This window comes from Hyla sarda, chromosome 4, assembly GCF_029499605.1.
Source record: "Hyla sarda isolate aHylSar1 chromosome 4, aHylSar1.hap1, whole genome shotgun sequence".
Classification (NCBI taxonomy): Eukaryota; Metazoa; Chordata; class Amphibia; order Anura; family Hylidae; genus Hyla; species Hyla sarda.
Window position 1 is genome coordinate 298740144 of NC_079192.1, and position 17129 is coordinate 298757272.

General features: G+C 42.6%; 1 protein-coding gene across 5 annotated transcripts in view; it reads left to right on the forward strand.

Moving 5' to 3' along the window:
• The first annotated feature begins 1042 nt into the window (after positions 1-1042).
• Positions 1043-17129, forward strand: part of BRD8 (bromodomain containing 8) — a 62569-nt gene continuing 46482 nt past the window's right edge. For 3 of the 5 annotated variants that reach the window (XM_056574671.1, XM_056574672.1, XM_056574673.1), the window contains exons 1-12: positions 1043-1144; positions 1322-1418; positions 4905-4974; positions 7623-7672; positions 10055-10177; positions 13631-13711; positions 13819-13883; positions 14749-14885; positions 14988-15200; positions 15320-15461; positions 15713-15886; positions 16090-16355. In XM_056574671.1, the coding sequence (XP_056430646.1) occupies positions 1126-1144; positions 1322-1418; positions 4905-4974; positions 7623-7672; positions 10055-10177; positions 13631-13711; positions 13819-13883; positions 14749-14885; positions 14988-15200; positions 15320-15461; positions 15713-15886; positions 16090-16355 (1437 nt within the window). In that variant the 5' untranslated portion in view covers positions 1043-1125. The remainder of the gene's footprint in view (positions 1145-1321; positions 1419-4904; positions 4975-7622; positions 7673-10054; positions 10178-13630; positions 13712-13818; positions 13884-14748; positions 14886-14987; positions 15201-15319; positions 15462-15712; positions 15887-16089; positions 16356-17129) is intronic. The other 2 variants (XM_056574674.1, XM_056574675.1) reach the window with 2 other exon arrangements.

The window sequence follows — 17129 nt, forward strand, 5'->3', positions numbered from 1 at the left end:
ATTTTGGTCACTTTTTATACCATTAAAAAAATGAATAAAAAGTGATCAAAAAGTCCGATCAAAACAAAAATCGTACCGATAAAAACTTTAGATCGCGGCGCAAAAAATGAGTCCTCATACTGCCCTGTACGTGGAAAAATAAAAAAGTTATAGGGGTCAGAAGATGACATTTTTAAACGTATAAATTTTCCTGCATGTAGTTATGATTTTTTCCAGAAGTGCGACAAAATCAAACCTATATAGGTTGGTATCATTTTAACCGTATGGGCCTACAGAATAATGATAAGGTGTAATTTTTACCGAAATATGCACTGCGTAGAAACGGAAGCCCCCAAAAGTTACAAAATGGCGTTTTTTTTTCGATTTTGTCGCACAATGATTTTTTTTCCCGTTTCGCCGTACATTTTTGGGTAAAATGACTAATGTCACTGCAAAGTAGAATTGGCGACGCAAAAAATAAGCAATATTATGGATTTTTAGGTGGAAAAGGGTTATGATTTTTAAAAGGTAAGGAGGAAAAAACGAAAGTGCAAAAACGGAAAAACCCTGAGTCCTTAAGGGGTTAAAAAGGCACACAAATAATGTGCAAAAGTAAAAAAAAAAAAAAAGAATAAAAACACCAATTCATACCACCTCTGCAAGTTTTGAGGTGATTTTTCATTTGTGCAAAATTTATCAAAGTCTGTGAGGCGATTTGATCAATTTGGCGTACGTAAGTCAAAAATACAGCAAAAAGAAATAAATAAAAGGCTGTGAAGTGGATGCACATAGACCAATATTAATAAATCTTCCACTAAAAAAAAGAAAATGCAAAAATGTTTTACAAAATGGGCTGCGTACTTTAAGGGGTTAATGTAACAAACAGTGGGTTTCCCAACCAGTGTGCCTCCAGCTGTTGCAAAACTACAACTCCCAGCATGCCCGGACAGCCAAAGGCTGTCCGGGCATGCTGGGAGTTGTAGTTTTGCAACAGCTGGAGGCGCACTGGGGGAAACACTGCAGCAGAAGGGCCCTGGTGCTGTCAGCACACCACGTGACTACTCAAGACTACTCCTCCCCGTCCTTGCACTCTGACGTCATCATTGAGCGGCGTCGCGTTTTCTTCACTCTATTGTATATGAGAAAATGGCGACCGGGACTGGGAGTAAGTACCGAGGGACTGTTGTTTTCCTCCCGATAGGAATACTAACGGTCAGATAAGGAGACGTACAATGTTTCCTTATGATGTAGTTTTGTTGTTTTCCGTACACCACCCTGTATTACCGCCCGGCCTTGTGCGTGTCTGGCTGACATCTTGTTTGTTTTCTCTGTCATCAATAAGAACACAAGCTGCTAAGCATAGGCCCCACGGAGCCGTGGTCCATCCGGGAGAAGCTATGCCTCGCCTCCTCCGTCATGCGCAGCGGCGACCAGAACTGGTGAGTGACCGATCCCTCCACACACGCCTGACCGAATGCTTACTGTGCATGGACCAATCACATCGCCATCACTGGTCACATGATGAGACCTCCAAAATACAGAAAGAAGTCATCTGGAAAAAGACTGTTCCAAGTTACCCATCTGTTCTTGACATCTCACAGTTCCTATGTGAGATGTCACCCAGCTGTCCCTGACAATCTCTATGTGAGATGTCACCCACCTGTCCCTGACTACTGACAATCCCCATGTGAGATGTCACCCACCTGTCCCTGACTACTGACAATCTCTATGCGAGGTGTAATGTCATCCAGCTGTCCCTGACTCCTGACAATCTCTATGCTAGGTGTAATGTCAACCAGCTGTCCCTGACTCCTGACAATCTCTATGCGAGGTGTAATGTCACCCAGCTGTCCCTGACTCCTGACCATCTCTATGCGAGGTGTAATGTCACCCAGCTGTCCCTGACTCCTGACCATCTCTTTGCGAGGTGTAATGTCATCCAGCTGTCCCTGACTCCTGACAATCTCTATGCGAGGTGTAATGTCATCTAGCTGTCCCTGACTCCTGACAATCTCTATGCTAGGTGTAATGTCATCCAGCTGTCCCTGACTCCTGACAATCTCTATGCGAGGTGTAATGTCACCCAGCTGTCCCTGACTCCTGACCATCTCTTTGTGAGGTGTAATGTCATCCAGCTGTCCCTGACTCCTGACAATCTCTATGTGAGGTGTAATGTCATCCAGCTGTCCCTGACTCCTGACAATCTCTATGCGAGGTGTAATGTCATCCAGCTGTCCCTGACTCCTGACAATCTCTATGCGAGGTGTAATGTCACCCAGCTGTCCCTGACCCCTGACAATCTCTATGCTAGGTGTAATGTCACCCAGCTGTCCCTGACTCCTGACCATTTCTTTGCGAGGTGTAATGTCACCCATCTCTCCCTGATGCCTGACAATCTCTATGTGAGGTGTAAAGTCACCCATCTCTCCATTTTTCAGTATTAGTTGTCACCCAGCTTTTCTTCACTCATGACAACTTCTGTCAGATATAGTGTCACCCAGCTCTCCCTGACTTCTGACTCCCCTTTTAAGATGTATTAGTTTACCTGTATTGTTACATAGCTTTCCCTGACTACTGACCCCCCTTTTAAAGTGCAAATGTCATGAGGTTTGGGGCATATAACCTAACCACAGTGTGTGGATGATGTGTACAATGGGGGGGAGATTTATCAAAACCTGTGCAGAGGAAAAGTTGCCCATAGCAACCAATCAGATTGCTTCTTTCATTTTGCAGAGGCCTTGTTAAAAATGAAAGAAGCGCTATGATTGGTTGCTATGGGCAACTGGACAACTTTTCCTCTGGACAGGTTTTGATAAATCTCCCCCATTATGTCTACAGCCTTACTTGTATCCCTCTTATTTGGCTTTTATTATCTCAAAAAACACTTTTATATGCAGCCACTGACATTCGAATAGGCGTGGCCTATACCTCAGCGCTGGGAGCGCTGTGTGATTGACAGTGGGTGGGTGTTAATGGGTGAGTGGGTGTTAATGTACTTTTCTGCAGACGTATGCACTTTCTGTAAGGCAGGTTGGACCTGGAATACTTATGCGAGTTTTAAATGAAGATGCAACTTTTTTTCTTCATAAATAGCGACTATCTCATTTGATAAATACATGACCACTGCAAAGTAAAAAAAAAAACATTTCTGAAATCTGCTCAGATAGTGTGCTTTGGAATAAGCAAAAAACAAAAAGTCACAGCATGTATAGAAAAGTCGCACGTGCGCAAGTAAAATGACTACGGATATTGATAAATCTACTCCATAGTGTATATCTGATAGTAATGGAATTATAGGAATATGATGGAGCAGTGTGGTGGGGCTAATATATATGGGAATGGTATTTTCTACAGTTCTTCGTATTATCAGTGAAGGTTTCTCCAATAGATGAATCTCACATTCAGAGCTCATTCAGGCTGTGTTCACACGTGGCGCTTAATTAGCAGTACTGCCTCGATTTTACTGCTATTTTCTGAAATCGCTGTATAAAATGTGCAATTTTACCTTTTCATACTTGCACAATCACAATGCAAAGCAAGGTAGATTTGTGCTATTGTGGCAATACTGTGCAGGGCCTGAAGGTTGAGGGTCCTATTTTGTGGGACAACGTGCTCTATTAACAAACATCAGTCTCATACAATCTCATTTAAGAACCTGTTAAAATGCTCAAACATTGTGCAGGGGATCACTGGAACGTATTTGCGCCTCTTTGCTTCCATCATTCTTTAGCTGCTTGTCAAAACTTGTGCAGAGGAAAAGTTAACCAGTTGTCCATAGCAACCAGATTACTTATTATTTTGCAGAGGCCTTTTTAAAAATGAAAGAAGTGATCTGGTTGGTTGCTATGGGCAACTGTCACCTTTTTCTCGGCGCAGGTTTTTCTAAATCTCCCCCATAATCTTTTGCTGGTAAAAGGAACTTTTACACAGACCAAATATAATGGGAATGCACCTGTGAAAGAGCCAGCAATCGGAAAATGTACATTCCGTAGCGTCTTTTGTGCCGAAATTGTTATTGTTTGCACATCATCCTGTATAAAAGAAGGATGTTCAGCCGCAACACAATCAAGCAATTTTTAATTGCCCAGCCTGCAATTGATTGAGCCGTGTAAGGCTGTGTTCACACTTTACGGCTAATTAGCAGCACAACAACTAATTATCACATTCATTTTTGCCTGAAAGGACCAAAATCACGGTAAAAATGATGTAAGAGTATTTATAGGACCATAAAAGGGCCTTAAAGGGGTACTCCACGCCTAGACATCTTATCCTAGGCGATAAGATGTCTGATCACGAGGGTCCTGCCGCTGGGACCCCCGCGATCTCTGTGCAGCACCCGGCGTTCATTTAAAATGCTGCATGTGGGTGGCGGGGGTCTTGTGATGTGATGTCACACCACGCCCCCTCAATTCAAGTCTATGGCTGAACGCTTGGGCAGCGGAGTACCCCTTTAGGTCTGGGGGGAAAAAAAGCTGTAAACATCTATTATATATGAGAAGTCTTCTTAAATTAGTCCTTTCAGCAAATTACTATATCTAGGTTCTATGACTATGAGCCTCATTTATTAAGGCTTTTCTAAGTAGATTTTGTAGGGTTTTTTGTGTCGTATGCATTGTATGGCAGATTTTCCGCAAAAAATCAAGAACCCTAATAGCTCTCTACTTTTCTCAGAAAGCTTACATTAATTTAAAAAAAACACTACTAAAATGTGGTGGATTTGAGCTCTGGAAAACCCGACAGCTGAGAGCAGGTGTAAAAAAGAGCAAAACGTAGGGAAAATTACCAAATACAAGATACAATAGTAAATACCATGAAAAAATACCTGTCTGAAACAAAACCCCACAAAGTAATCTACACTCCACTCTTAGTAAATGAGGCATATGTGTCAATTCAATAACTTGTAAACCCTGTTCTTGTTCTCTTAGGGTGTCTGTGAGTCGTGCCATCAAACCTTTTGCAGAAGCTGGCCGACCTCCTGATTGGTTCTCTCAAAAAGTAAGATGATTTTGTGGTATATTATATGAAACATAGGAAAAAGTCAGCACATTTAGGGTGTGTTCCCACAGGGTGTATACGCAGCGTATTTGACGCTACGCAAATTTTACGGGAGCAGCGGGAAATACGCTGCGTATTCCTCACTCACTATACACACAGGGCTTTCCGGCGGCAGCCCTATGTGTGTAGTGAGTTTTGGAGGCGGGGCCATGTGCCGTCGTGTCTGTGACGCGCGGCTCCGCCTCCAAAACTCACTACACACATAGGGCTGCCGCCGGAAAGCCCTGTGTGTATAGTGAGCAAGGGATACGCAGTGTATTTCCCGCTGCTGCCGTAAAATTTGCGCAGCGTCAAATACGCTGCGTATACGCCCTGTGGGAACACACCCTTAAAGGGCTACTCCGGTGGAAAACTTAATTATTATTTTTTTTTTTTTAATGAACTGGTGCCAGAAAGTTAAACAGATTTGTAAATTACTTCTATTTAAAAATCTTTACCCTTCCAGTACTTATTAGCAGCTGTATACTACAGAGGAAATTATTTTCTTTTTTTTATTTCTTTTTTTTATTTCTTTTTTGTCTTGTCCACAGTGCTCTCTGCTGACACCTCTGTACATGTCAGGAACTGTCCAGAGCAGAATAGGTTTGCTATGGGGACTATCTCCTGCTCTGGACAGTTGCTGATACGGACAGAGGTGTCAGCACAGAGCACTGTGGTCAAGACAAAAAAAGAAATTAAAAAAAAGAAAAGAATTTCCTCTGTAGCATACAGCTGCTAAGAGGTACTGGAAGGGTGAAGATTTTTTTTAATAGAAGTAATTTACAAATCTGTTTAACTTTCTGGCTCCAGCAAGAAATGAATCCGATTGGATACTTACGTTCTCGTCAGCAGGTGAGCGCCGCCTTTGAAACCAGACCAATGATGAACTTTATATATTTTGATGCACGGTACACTATTACTACACTTGATTGCACTGTCAATATGTTTGTACTGTATATAGCAATGTATGTTTATGTGTGTAACACTGATATGTGACCGATTGCGGTCCTTTGAGTATTTTTATCCACTGTTTTGATTTGTGTGTTGGGCACACCCCCCACATTTACATGTGTAATTAGGGGGCTTATATATATACACTATGATACACTGTTTGCCATGCTTGAGAGGCTCTATTATTGAGCCGAAACTTCCCGGTCTGTTCCTGAAGCTGAGCACCCAGACGGATGCCGAATCATTAGCTCCCCCTTATCCACATTACACTAATATATATACCGTATATCCCGGCATATAAGACGACTTTTTAACCCCGAATTTTCTTCTGAAAAGTCGGGGGTCGTCTTATACGCCGGGTATTGGGGTCCGGCATAGGAATACTTATGATTATCGTGCCGGCTCCTGTGCGCGGCTGCAGGCGGGGGCCGGCCAGAGCATGTACAAACTAATAACTGTATACTTAAAAACCAGGGTGCCTCCAGCTGTTGTGAAACTACAACTCCCAGCATGCCCGGACCGGCAAAGGCTGTCCGGGCATGCTGGTAGTTGTAGTTTCACAACAGCTGGAGGCACCCTGGTTTTTAGTATTCATGAATTAGTTTTTACATGCTCTGGCCACCCCCCTGCCTGCAGCCGCACACAGGAGCCGGCACGATAATCATAAGTATTCCTATGCCGGACATCCCCGTGTCCCGAAAAATCTTTTCGGGACATAAGGATGTCCGCAGGTCACTTACCATTCCCCGCCCGCCGCGCGTCCTCCTCCGGTCCTCCTGCGGTCTTCCTCCGGTCCTTCTGCGCTTCTCCACCGCTCTATGGTTGTCACTGACGTCCCGTGCGTATAACCATAGAGGCGCAGGAGGACCGGAGGAGGACGAGCGCGGCCTGGCCTGCTGAGTGACCGGCGGCGCGTCATCTACAGTGTTCCGATCACCGCTCCTCCGGTCCCGGGACTGCTGCTATGGTCCATAGGCCATAGCAGTAGATTGTGACCCCGGGCCGGAGAAGCGCTGACCGGAACACTGTGGGGGGCAGTACACAGACATACAGCCTGCAGCCATACACGCTATATGGCTGGAAGTTGTATGTCTGTGGGGGGAGCTGCCTACTATTGTGGGGGGGAGGGGGGGAAGAGGAGAGCTGCCTACTATTGTGGGGTGGGGGGGTGGAGCTGCCGACCTAATGTGGGGGGGGGGGGGGAGCTGCCGACCTAATGTGGGGGAGCTGCCGACCTAATGTGGGGGAACATGCTGCCGACCTAATGTGGGGGAACTATAAGGTACTGTACATCGCGGTAGGAGGGGTAGTCTTATACGGCAAGTATATCCCAAACTCTATATTTTAACTGTAAAAGTTGGGGGTCGTCTTATACGCCGGCATATACGGTATATGTGTATATATATATATATATATATATATATATATATATATATATATATAATGTGTGTGTATATCATTTGTTCTTTCTTCTTTTGGGCAGACTTTATAAGCCATTTTATAGTTATGCTCTATCTAGAATTGTGACCTTCTGCACTACAATCCACAGTGTACATACAATATACAGTTTATACAGTTCCAAAGCTTATTAACAATTATGATGCCACTTTTTTTTTATATGAAGCAATGTTCACTGAAAATTCTGTTTTTATTCCTAGCATTGTGCCTCACAGTATTCTGAGCTTTTGGAAACCACAGAAACCCCAAAGTGAGTATACATTTGTGAGCAAATTAGTTTTGCTCATGTTTTATTATCTACATATATCTATATACGGTATATATAACTCAACATGTGTGTGTATGTTCCAGCATCACGTCCAAACGCCTAAAGATATTAACATGGAACTTAGCACACGTTACTAATATGTCAACAACAAACATAGGATAGGTGATTTAACCCTTACTCACCCCCATTTGCCAGGGGCAGGTTTATGTTTAAAGTCCTATACAAGTCAATGGAAATATATGTTACTGCATAACTTCCAAACGGCTGGAGATATTTCGATAATACTTGGTCACATGTTATTTATATGTCCACTTAAAATATAGGATATTTAATTTAACCCTTAACTACCCCCATTTGTGAGGGTCGGGGTTTTTGTTTAAAGTCCCATGCAAATCAATGGGAAATGTATGTTCCTACATAACTTCTGTACAGCTGGAGATATTTCAATAACTGGTACACATATTACCGGTCGGGATGGGAGGTCGAGGTAGGAGGACCAGGTAGGAGGACTGGATGTGGGGTTGGGATATGACAACAATATATGAGGACGGGATATGAAGTCAAAAGCTTCCTCCTTTGTTTATTTTCCTTCCCAACAAGGATTAGGAAGGAAAAACCGGGCAACGCCAGGTACTCAGCTAGTCTATATATATATATATATATATATATATATATATATATATATATATATATATATATATATATATATAAAACTCATGTGTATGTATGTATGTATGTTCCAGCCTCATGTCCAAACGGCTAAAGATATTAACATGAAACTTGGCACACATATATTATTTATATGTCAACAACAAACATAGGATAAGTAATTTAATCCTTACTCACCCCCATTTGCCAGGGTCAGGGTTTTTGTTTAAATTCCCATGCAAATCAATGGGAAATGTATGTTCCCACATAACTTCAGTACGGCTGGAGATATTTCAATACCTGGTACACATATTACAGGTCGAGATGGGAGGTCGAGTTAGGAGGTCGGGATAGGAGGTCGGGGTATGAGGACGGGATATGGGGTTGGGATATGACAACAATATATGGGGATGGGATGTGAAGTCAAAAGCTTCCTCCTTTGTTGATTTTCCTCCCCAACAAGGATTAGGAAGGAAAAACCGGGCAACGCCGGGTACTCGGCTAGTTTACCTATATTTGTTTCCGGCTAGTGCTGGAGGAACAACATTCTGTCAGCTGAACTCTCCATTTTCCGCGGGAGCACAAATAAAAAATGCAAAACAGCTTAGTTTTAGCTTGACCAAAAATTGACTAAAGTGCTGTCAATGTATATTAATACGTCCACTAGAACCTGCAGTTGTGTATGTAACTTAAAATATAGATTACTGCCTGTGTCACCTGCAGGCTATGACTAGCATCACTGTGGATTTCTAAACCTATTCTGATGCACTATCAATAATCAGTATTTAGATTGGGTTTTCATTTTAGGCTGGAGATGGACTTTTTGCATAGTACATAACCCTGCAATGGCTGCTGCAGATGAAATATCTGTTTAGGCGTGGCTTCTCTAATCTGAACGCCTAGGCCAGTGTTTCCCAACCAGGGTGCCTCCAGCTGTTGCAAAACTTCAACTCCCAGCATGCCCGGACAGCCAAAGGCTGTCCGGGCATACTGGGAGTTGTAGTTTTGCAACAGCTGGAGGCACCCTGTTTGGGAGACACTGGCCTAGGATAAGAAAAACGAGGCTTTATAAGATAGCCGCTTTAATGAAAGTTTCTTCCACTTTAAAGTAGAATTACATTTTAATCTGTGTATTATTTGGGAAATATCTCGCTTGATGAAACATTATGTATAAATTTGTTACGATCATCTTTTGCTCTAAAGCATTTAGAATAAAAAATATAATCATTTAGCAAATTGTCTTGATTAAAACATCTCACTACTTTGTGTTTACAGCTACTATGCGGATCTATGTGTCTCCAAGGTTACAGACTACAAATAAACCTTAAGTAGTCTGATCTTGCAGTCATACTCTTTTTCACCACCTTTCCCTGCTTTTAGCTAATATACTGCAGGCTCAAGCTACAGAGGATTTTCTGTTACCGTGCACATAAATCTGCAGAGATGTAGACACAAAACCAAAAATAAATTGGTGGCAAAGGTATACATGGCCTTTATTCAAAACCAGGGACATTCAAAGTCTTTCTGCAGTTTGAGATAAAGATGTTCCCTTAGGACACATGCAATATAGGAAATTGCAGTTTATATAGCCTGTTAATGGGCTTTATTGGTTGGGGTCTCTGGCTTGCATAACTACGTTGCATCTCATGCTATGTGTTGTCTTCACTTCTTTAACTTGAGTTCTTAGCATTTTCCCTTTTTATACATTGTTTTAAGACGGAAACGAGGCGAACGCGGAGAAGTTGTTGAAACTGTTGAAGATGTAATTGTGCGGAAACTAACAGCCGAAAGAATTGAGGAATTGAAGAAACTTATTAAAGAAACACAAGAGAAGTATAGGTAAATGTTTTCTGTTTTACAGAAACTAAACATGTTATCGCCCCTCTGAGACAATGTGTGTGAGGTCTCACTGACCAGTCAGTGAGCGTTTTAACCTTTAAAGTGGTATTTCGGTACATCTTATCCCCTATCCAAAGGATTAGTCTGATTGCGTGGGACCCGCTGCTGGGATCCCCGCGATCTCCATGCAGCACCCGCATTCTGTGCCGAACTGCCTCTCCAGTCTCAGAAACCTCTTTGTTAGGAGACGTGATGTCACGCCACGCCCCCTTGTGATGTCACATCAAGCCCTCTCCATTCATGTCTATGGGAGGGGTGTGATGGCTGTCATGCACCCTCCCATAAACATAAATGGAGGGGACGTGGCGTGGCGTCATGTCTCCAGTCCCGGAAACCTCTGTTTCCGAGACTGGAGACTCAGCCCCGCACAGAATGCTGGTGCTGCATGGAGATCGCGGGGTCCCTGCGGCGGGCCCCCCCCCCCCCCGTAATCAGACATCTTATCCCCTATACCTTGGTTAGTGGATAAGATGTATTTGGCCAGAATACCCCTTTAAAGGGAACCAATCTTCAGATTTTACACTATATAACGCTTGCAAAGAATTATATAGGGTAAAATCTTTATCCTCACCATCCCCGGTGGACGCTCCTGCCCCCAGGGATGGTGAAGATATGAACTTATAAACTAGTCCCGCCGGCCCCGCAAGTAGTCCCCTTGACTTGATTGATGGGCCGTGTCATCGCTCTGCTCCGTCAGTTCAGTGTGCAGAGTGATGACGCGGCCTGTCAGTCAAGCTGAGGGCTTTGCTGCTGGCCGAATTAACGGGACCTGGTAAGAGGAGCTCCCCATCCAGGGGACTTCTTGTGGGGCTGGCGGGGACTAGTTTATAACTTCATATGTTCACCATCCCTGGGGGCAGGAGCATCCCCCGGAGATGGTGAGGATAAAGATTTTACCCTATGTATTGCTGTGCCAAGCGTTATATAGGGTACAATCTGATGATTGATTCCCTTTAACCTGTTAAGGACCCAGGGTATACCTGTACGCCCTGAGTCCGCTCCCGAGCTATAACGCGGGGCCCACGGCTGCCGCGCGCTATTAACCCTTTAGACGCGGCATTCAAAGTTGAACGCCGCGTCTAAAATGAAAGTGAGATCCAGGCATGAGCAGTCAAGCGGCAAAATCATCGATCACTGGTTTCTTATGAGAAACCAGTGATCAATGTGAAAGATCAGTGTGTGCAGTGTTATAGGTCCCTATGGGAGCTATAACACTGCAAAAAAAAAAAGTGAATAAAGATCATTTAACCCCTTCCCTATTAAAAGTTTGAATCACCCCCCTTTTCCCATAAAAAAAAAAAAAGTGATAATAAAAATAAACATATATGGTATAGCCGCGTGCGGAAATGTCCGAATTATAAAAATATATCATTAATTAAATCGCATGGTCAATGGTGTGCACGCAAAAAAATTCCAAAGTCCAAAATAGTGCTTTTTTGGTCATTTTTATATCATGAAAAAATGAATAAAAAGCGATCAATAAGTCCTATCAATGCAAATATGGTACCGCTGAAAACTTCAGATCATGGCGCAAAAAATGAGCCCTCATACCGCCCCATACGCGGAAAAAGAAAAAATTTATAGGGGTCAAAAGATGACAATTTTAAACGTATAAATTTTCCTGCATGTAGTTTAGATTTTTTCCAGAAGTCCGACAAACTCAAACCTATATAAGTAGGGTATCATTTTAATTGTATGGACCTACAGAATAAAGAGAAGGTGTCATTTTTACCGAAAAATGTACTGTGTAGAAACGGAAGCCCCCGAAAGTTACAAAATGGCGTTTTTTTTTTCAATTTTGTCTCACATTGATTTTTTTTTTCCGTTTCGCCGTAGATTTTTGGGTAAAATGACTGACGTCATTACAAAGTAGAATTGGTGGCGCAAAAAATATGCCATCTTATGGATTTTTAGGTGAATGATTAAAAGAGTTATGTTTTTTGAAAGGTAAGGAGGAAAAAACGAAAATGCAAAAACGGAAAAACCCTGTGTCCTTAAGGGGTTAAGGAGGGCCTGTCAGCTCTCCTGACCGGTCTATTTTAGTAAACAGTTGTAACATTCTTCTGTTATTTCTCAAAAAAAATCTATGAAGAAATTGACTACTAAGTGTAAACAGCAGTGTGTGTGTGTGTGTGTGTGTGTGTGTGTGTGTGTGTGTGTGTGTTTGTGTGTTTCTACAGACTCTGACACTGTCTACTCACTGCTTGCAGTATCAGACTGTATTATGGACAAACCTCATGGTGAAGGAGGATTGTAGCACCCAATTGTCAATTTATTTATACATATGGTGACAGATCCTTTTCAATTAGGATCAAATGTTTTTTTTTCTGTAAAATTTACTGTTCTATCTGCATTTATGATTAACAATAATCATAAAAATAATTCCTTTATATAGCACCAAAATATTCTGCAGTGCTTTGCAGAGAATATAATAACTCTTAATGTATGTACGTTACACTAAACTTTTTTTTTTTTTTTGCTGAAGGGAGTTGGAAGGACAGTTTGCGATATTTTCACAAATCCCTTTTAAATGGGCACTGTCATGAAATAAAAAAATGTATATGTTGTAGTACTTAAGTACTACAACATATCTCTAATATACTTTAATTAAAAAAAGTGATTTTAAAACAGTTTAAAATCACTTTTAAATTTGGCCACTAGGGGTCGCCCTCCTAGTGGCCGAATGCATTCGGCAGTGACATCACTAATGAATTTCGACTCGTTGAAGCCTGGCAACGAGTCGTAATTCATTCACTGCGGTGCTAGCTCCTGCCTGTCAATCAGACAGGCGGGAGCGAGCGCTTTGAAGGAAGAGGACGTGCGCAGGCTCCCTGGCCTCGCACGCCAGCCCCGGCTCCCGGCGACAGGTAATATTCTCAATGTGACTGTTTTCAATGCTTATGCTTTTGCGGGGGGAGGGGCGGGGTAGTGGGTTGAGCGGCGCAGCGGGGCCAGGGGGGTTTGCGGGCTATACAGTATGCCTCCATTTGTTTCCCCACTACAACTCCCAGCATGCCCTGACAGCCAATAGATGTCAGGGCAAGCTGGGAGTTGCAGTGGGGAAACAGCTCGAGCCGCCCTGTATAGGTGAACTACGGGCGGAAGTGTCGGCCCCAGCGGGCATCAGTGACGTGGTGCCTGCTGGGGAAGTATGCCTGGTTGTGAGCACACTGCCAGGCAGACAAAAGGCATTTTTAATGTGTTAAAAAAAAAAAAAAAAAATTAAAGGCAGGGAGGGGGTTAGGGATAGATGGGTAATAGGCAGGGACAGAAAAAAGAAAAAAAGTGATGGTGGGAGCTACCCTTTAAATAAACATAACAGCCTAAATGTCATGTTATTTTGTAGCAATGGCATTATTACTTTTTATTCATTTCATTTTTTTTGTTTTATAGAAAACTGAAAAAGGAATCAGAGCTGATTCAAAGTGGCCACATGGACAGCAAATTGGAGGAACTGTGGAACGATATTGTGGCGTGTGTTTAATTTTCTGTTTTCTTCTATTTTATTTTTCTTATAACTTAACCAGCAAAAGTACTTAATTTGCTCAATTGTATTTTATTTTTTTCTTCACATCCTGTAGTAAGAAGAAACAGGAAGAGGAAGAAGCAGAGATAAAAAAGAAGGCAACAGATGCTGCTTATCAAGGTTAGGCTATATAATATTTAGTTAAAGGGGTATTTCCACTTTAATTAACTTATTTCCCTATTCACGGTACTCGGCTGTACTCGGCTATATCCCGTGACTCCATAGACCATGAATAAAGTGATGCCTAACGTGCAGAACGCGTAGGGGAAGACTGCTAAATATGGCACTTTTGATGTCTCCAAGACCCAGAGGTCTCAAAAAGGGGGGACAAAGTGATAGTAGGGGAGACAAATTAGGGAATGTTATAGGCCTGCATGAAGACATGTCTCTCCAGGGCACATTTAAAATGTGGATTTTGGCTATAAGTCAGGGGTTTTTGGGTATCTCATTCCAGAGAACTGGTGCAGCCCGAGCAAAGTCTTGTACGGAAAATAGAGGTTGTTAGTTTTAGATTATTAGCAGAGTGGAGAGCACATGTAGGACGGTAGACAGATGAGGGAGAAGATGTAGGGAGGTGCAGCATTGTGGAGAGCTTTGTGGGTGACTGTGAGGATTTTATAGTAGTAGTGACTGACACAGGGGAAGGCATCAAGAAATGTTTTATTTTGACAGCGCCTCTTTAAAGAAAACAAGAGGGACAGGAGAAGGTGTGCAGTGAAGGAGACAGGTAGAGACAGTTTCAATGTGAAGACATTATACCTCAAATAGTGCTGGGTTACCAACGAATAGTTCTACTTATATGGAGCTTATCTGGTGGTTGGTAGCACTATTTGTATGTTGTCTTCTGAAAATGTATCATTTATTTACTGTTTACTGGAGTCTGTCCTTGACTGGGTTTTTTTCCACTCCAATGTTTTCAGAAATACAGTAGCTTGTATATGAAAATAAAAGATTTTAACATCTCGTATACCTTATCTTTTTTTAGCACGACAGGCAGCTAAGAATATTCCACGCAGAACCTCAAGCACAATAGGTCGCTCCTCTGTTGGATCTTCATCTCCAAGTGGAGAGTTTGGTTTAGGAGACCTGACACCAAATAGCACAGAGGAGGGAAACATGGGGGTATGTTTAATTTTTCCACTCCTGTTGTGTTAGATATGGGCTTGCTTAGTATTTCATTAACTCTTGCATGTTATTTCTTCCAAATTGTGTCTTTATTTCTAGGTAAGTGTGGGGTCTTTACCAAACACCCCAATCTCCTCCTTCACTGGCATTCCTGACACCCCTCCTCCTGCCCCCCTGGAATCCCCGTTGACCCCTGTGATGGACGACTCTCCCCAGAAAAAGATGGTGGGACAGAAAGCAACTCCACCCCCCTCCCCGCTGTTATCGGAGCTCCTGAAGAAAGGCAGTCTGTTACCCACAAGTCCCCGGCTGGTATGGAACCCCTCCCTGGTTCTCACGGAGGGTGCCCCAACTCAACCCATAGTCTTGCCAGGGGAGGTAAACTCTGCCCTTAGTCAAGTTTCTTGCCATATCCTTTTCTTTTTCCACAGGTCAGTGAAAGTGAAATGGCTTTAGGATCTAATAGCATTACTGGATCTGGTGTTTTAATGGATGTTGGAGTACTTCCAGGTCTTCATGGAGGTGAGCTGCACCCTATTGCAGGCACAATTCCAGCATCTCCGGCTGCATCAGGTATACAGTCTTGATTGTAGCATGACCATAGGGTAAAACAATAGTTCTGATATATTCAGGATAAAACATTTTTCTTTCTGTTGATACCTTTTCTTCTATCATTTTGTTTTGTGTCTTTTTTTCTGGTTATGTAAACACCCTCTTCCTACACTTTCTTCTCCTTTTGTTTCTCTTTTTATAATCCATTACCTTTTCCTGTTTCTGGCTTCCTCTTGTTGTGTTTGTGTCCCTTCCTGTTCTTATCCTGCTAGGTGCTCCCACTCTGTCCCGGCTTCTAGAAGCTGGTCCTGCACACTTCGCTGCACCTCTCGCTTCCTTCTCTGCTGCTACAAGCGAATCTCCATCTAAATCTTTGCTGACCCCAATAGAGTCCCAGGCTACCATTATTATGATGTCAGCACTTCCAATGACTGCAGCTGTCCCAGGTAACTTCTGCCTTGGGCTTCATGCTTGCAGTAATAATTTCTTTATCTTGAATTCTTTACATGTTGGGTACATTATTGTATAGTTCAATTTGCATATATGTTTAAATAATTGTAAAATTCTGGATATCCACACCAATGTAATTTTACTGAAATATGTTGAACTCTTCCATGACACTCAAACCATTTCTGATTTGCCCGTATAGTGACCCAACAGGAGGATAATGAAAGTACTTCTGATCCACATACAGTTACTGTGTCCATGGACAGTAGTGACATTTCCATGATCATAGATTCAATCAACAAGGAATGCCTGGGAAATGGAGATAGCAGCACACAATCAAAGGATGAGTCTTCAGACAGCAAGGGAGACCTGGATCTAGCAGAGAAAATGGACATTGCTGTATCTTACACTGGAGAGGAGTTGGACTTTGAAACTGTTGGTGATATCATTGCAATAATTGAAGACAAGGTAAGAATAAGACATCCACATTTTTTATTTTATTTTTTCCTTGTTAAAGATGGAAAATTATTACAGGAACAACAATATGGAGCTATTGAAAGCTTTTTATTACTGTCACTGGTAAATAATGCAATTTGGGATAATATTGCACTTCGCTATTATTACACTAATGTAAGAAAAATTCAGCTACTGACCCCTACTGCCAGTAATATTTGTACTAAAAACAGCATGCTGAAGTTAACCATATGACTTAACTGCATGTGATCGATTTAGTTCGATTTCGTTTATTTGTGGGACTTAGGCCACTGGATGTGATGGTGAGGAACAGTAGCAGTCTTTTCTCTATCGGCTCCATTGAGGGACGCAGACCATGGACACAGACCATGGGTATATGCTGCTGTCACTAGGAGGCTTGACACTATAATAACAAGAAAAGCTGTCCCCTCCCAGCAGGATATACCCGCCTACAGGCACCTGAGCTAATCAGTTTTAGCTTAGTGTCTATAGGAGGCAGACGCTGGTCTGGGGTTCCCCAGACCAGGTCAAACATCTTTTATTTTCCAGATTAGGGACGTTTAGATTTTTCTCTCCCTTTTCTTTTCATGCTTTTAGGTGGGGACTCTGGAACATATCGTTCACTGTTTCCCCATTTGCGATTGAAGGGGCACAGACATCGTGGATGTACTGTCAACCCCTTCTCGCCAACTGTCAGCGCCTGAGGTTGTACCTCACGGGTCCGGGTCCCCCTACTTCCCTGCTCGTCTCACTGTTACAGCCCGGCAT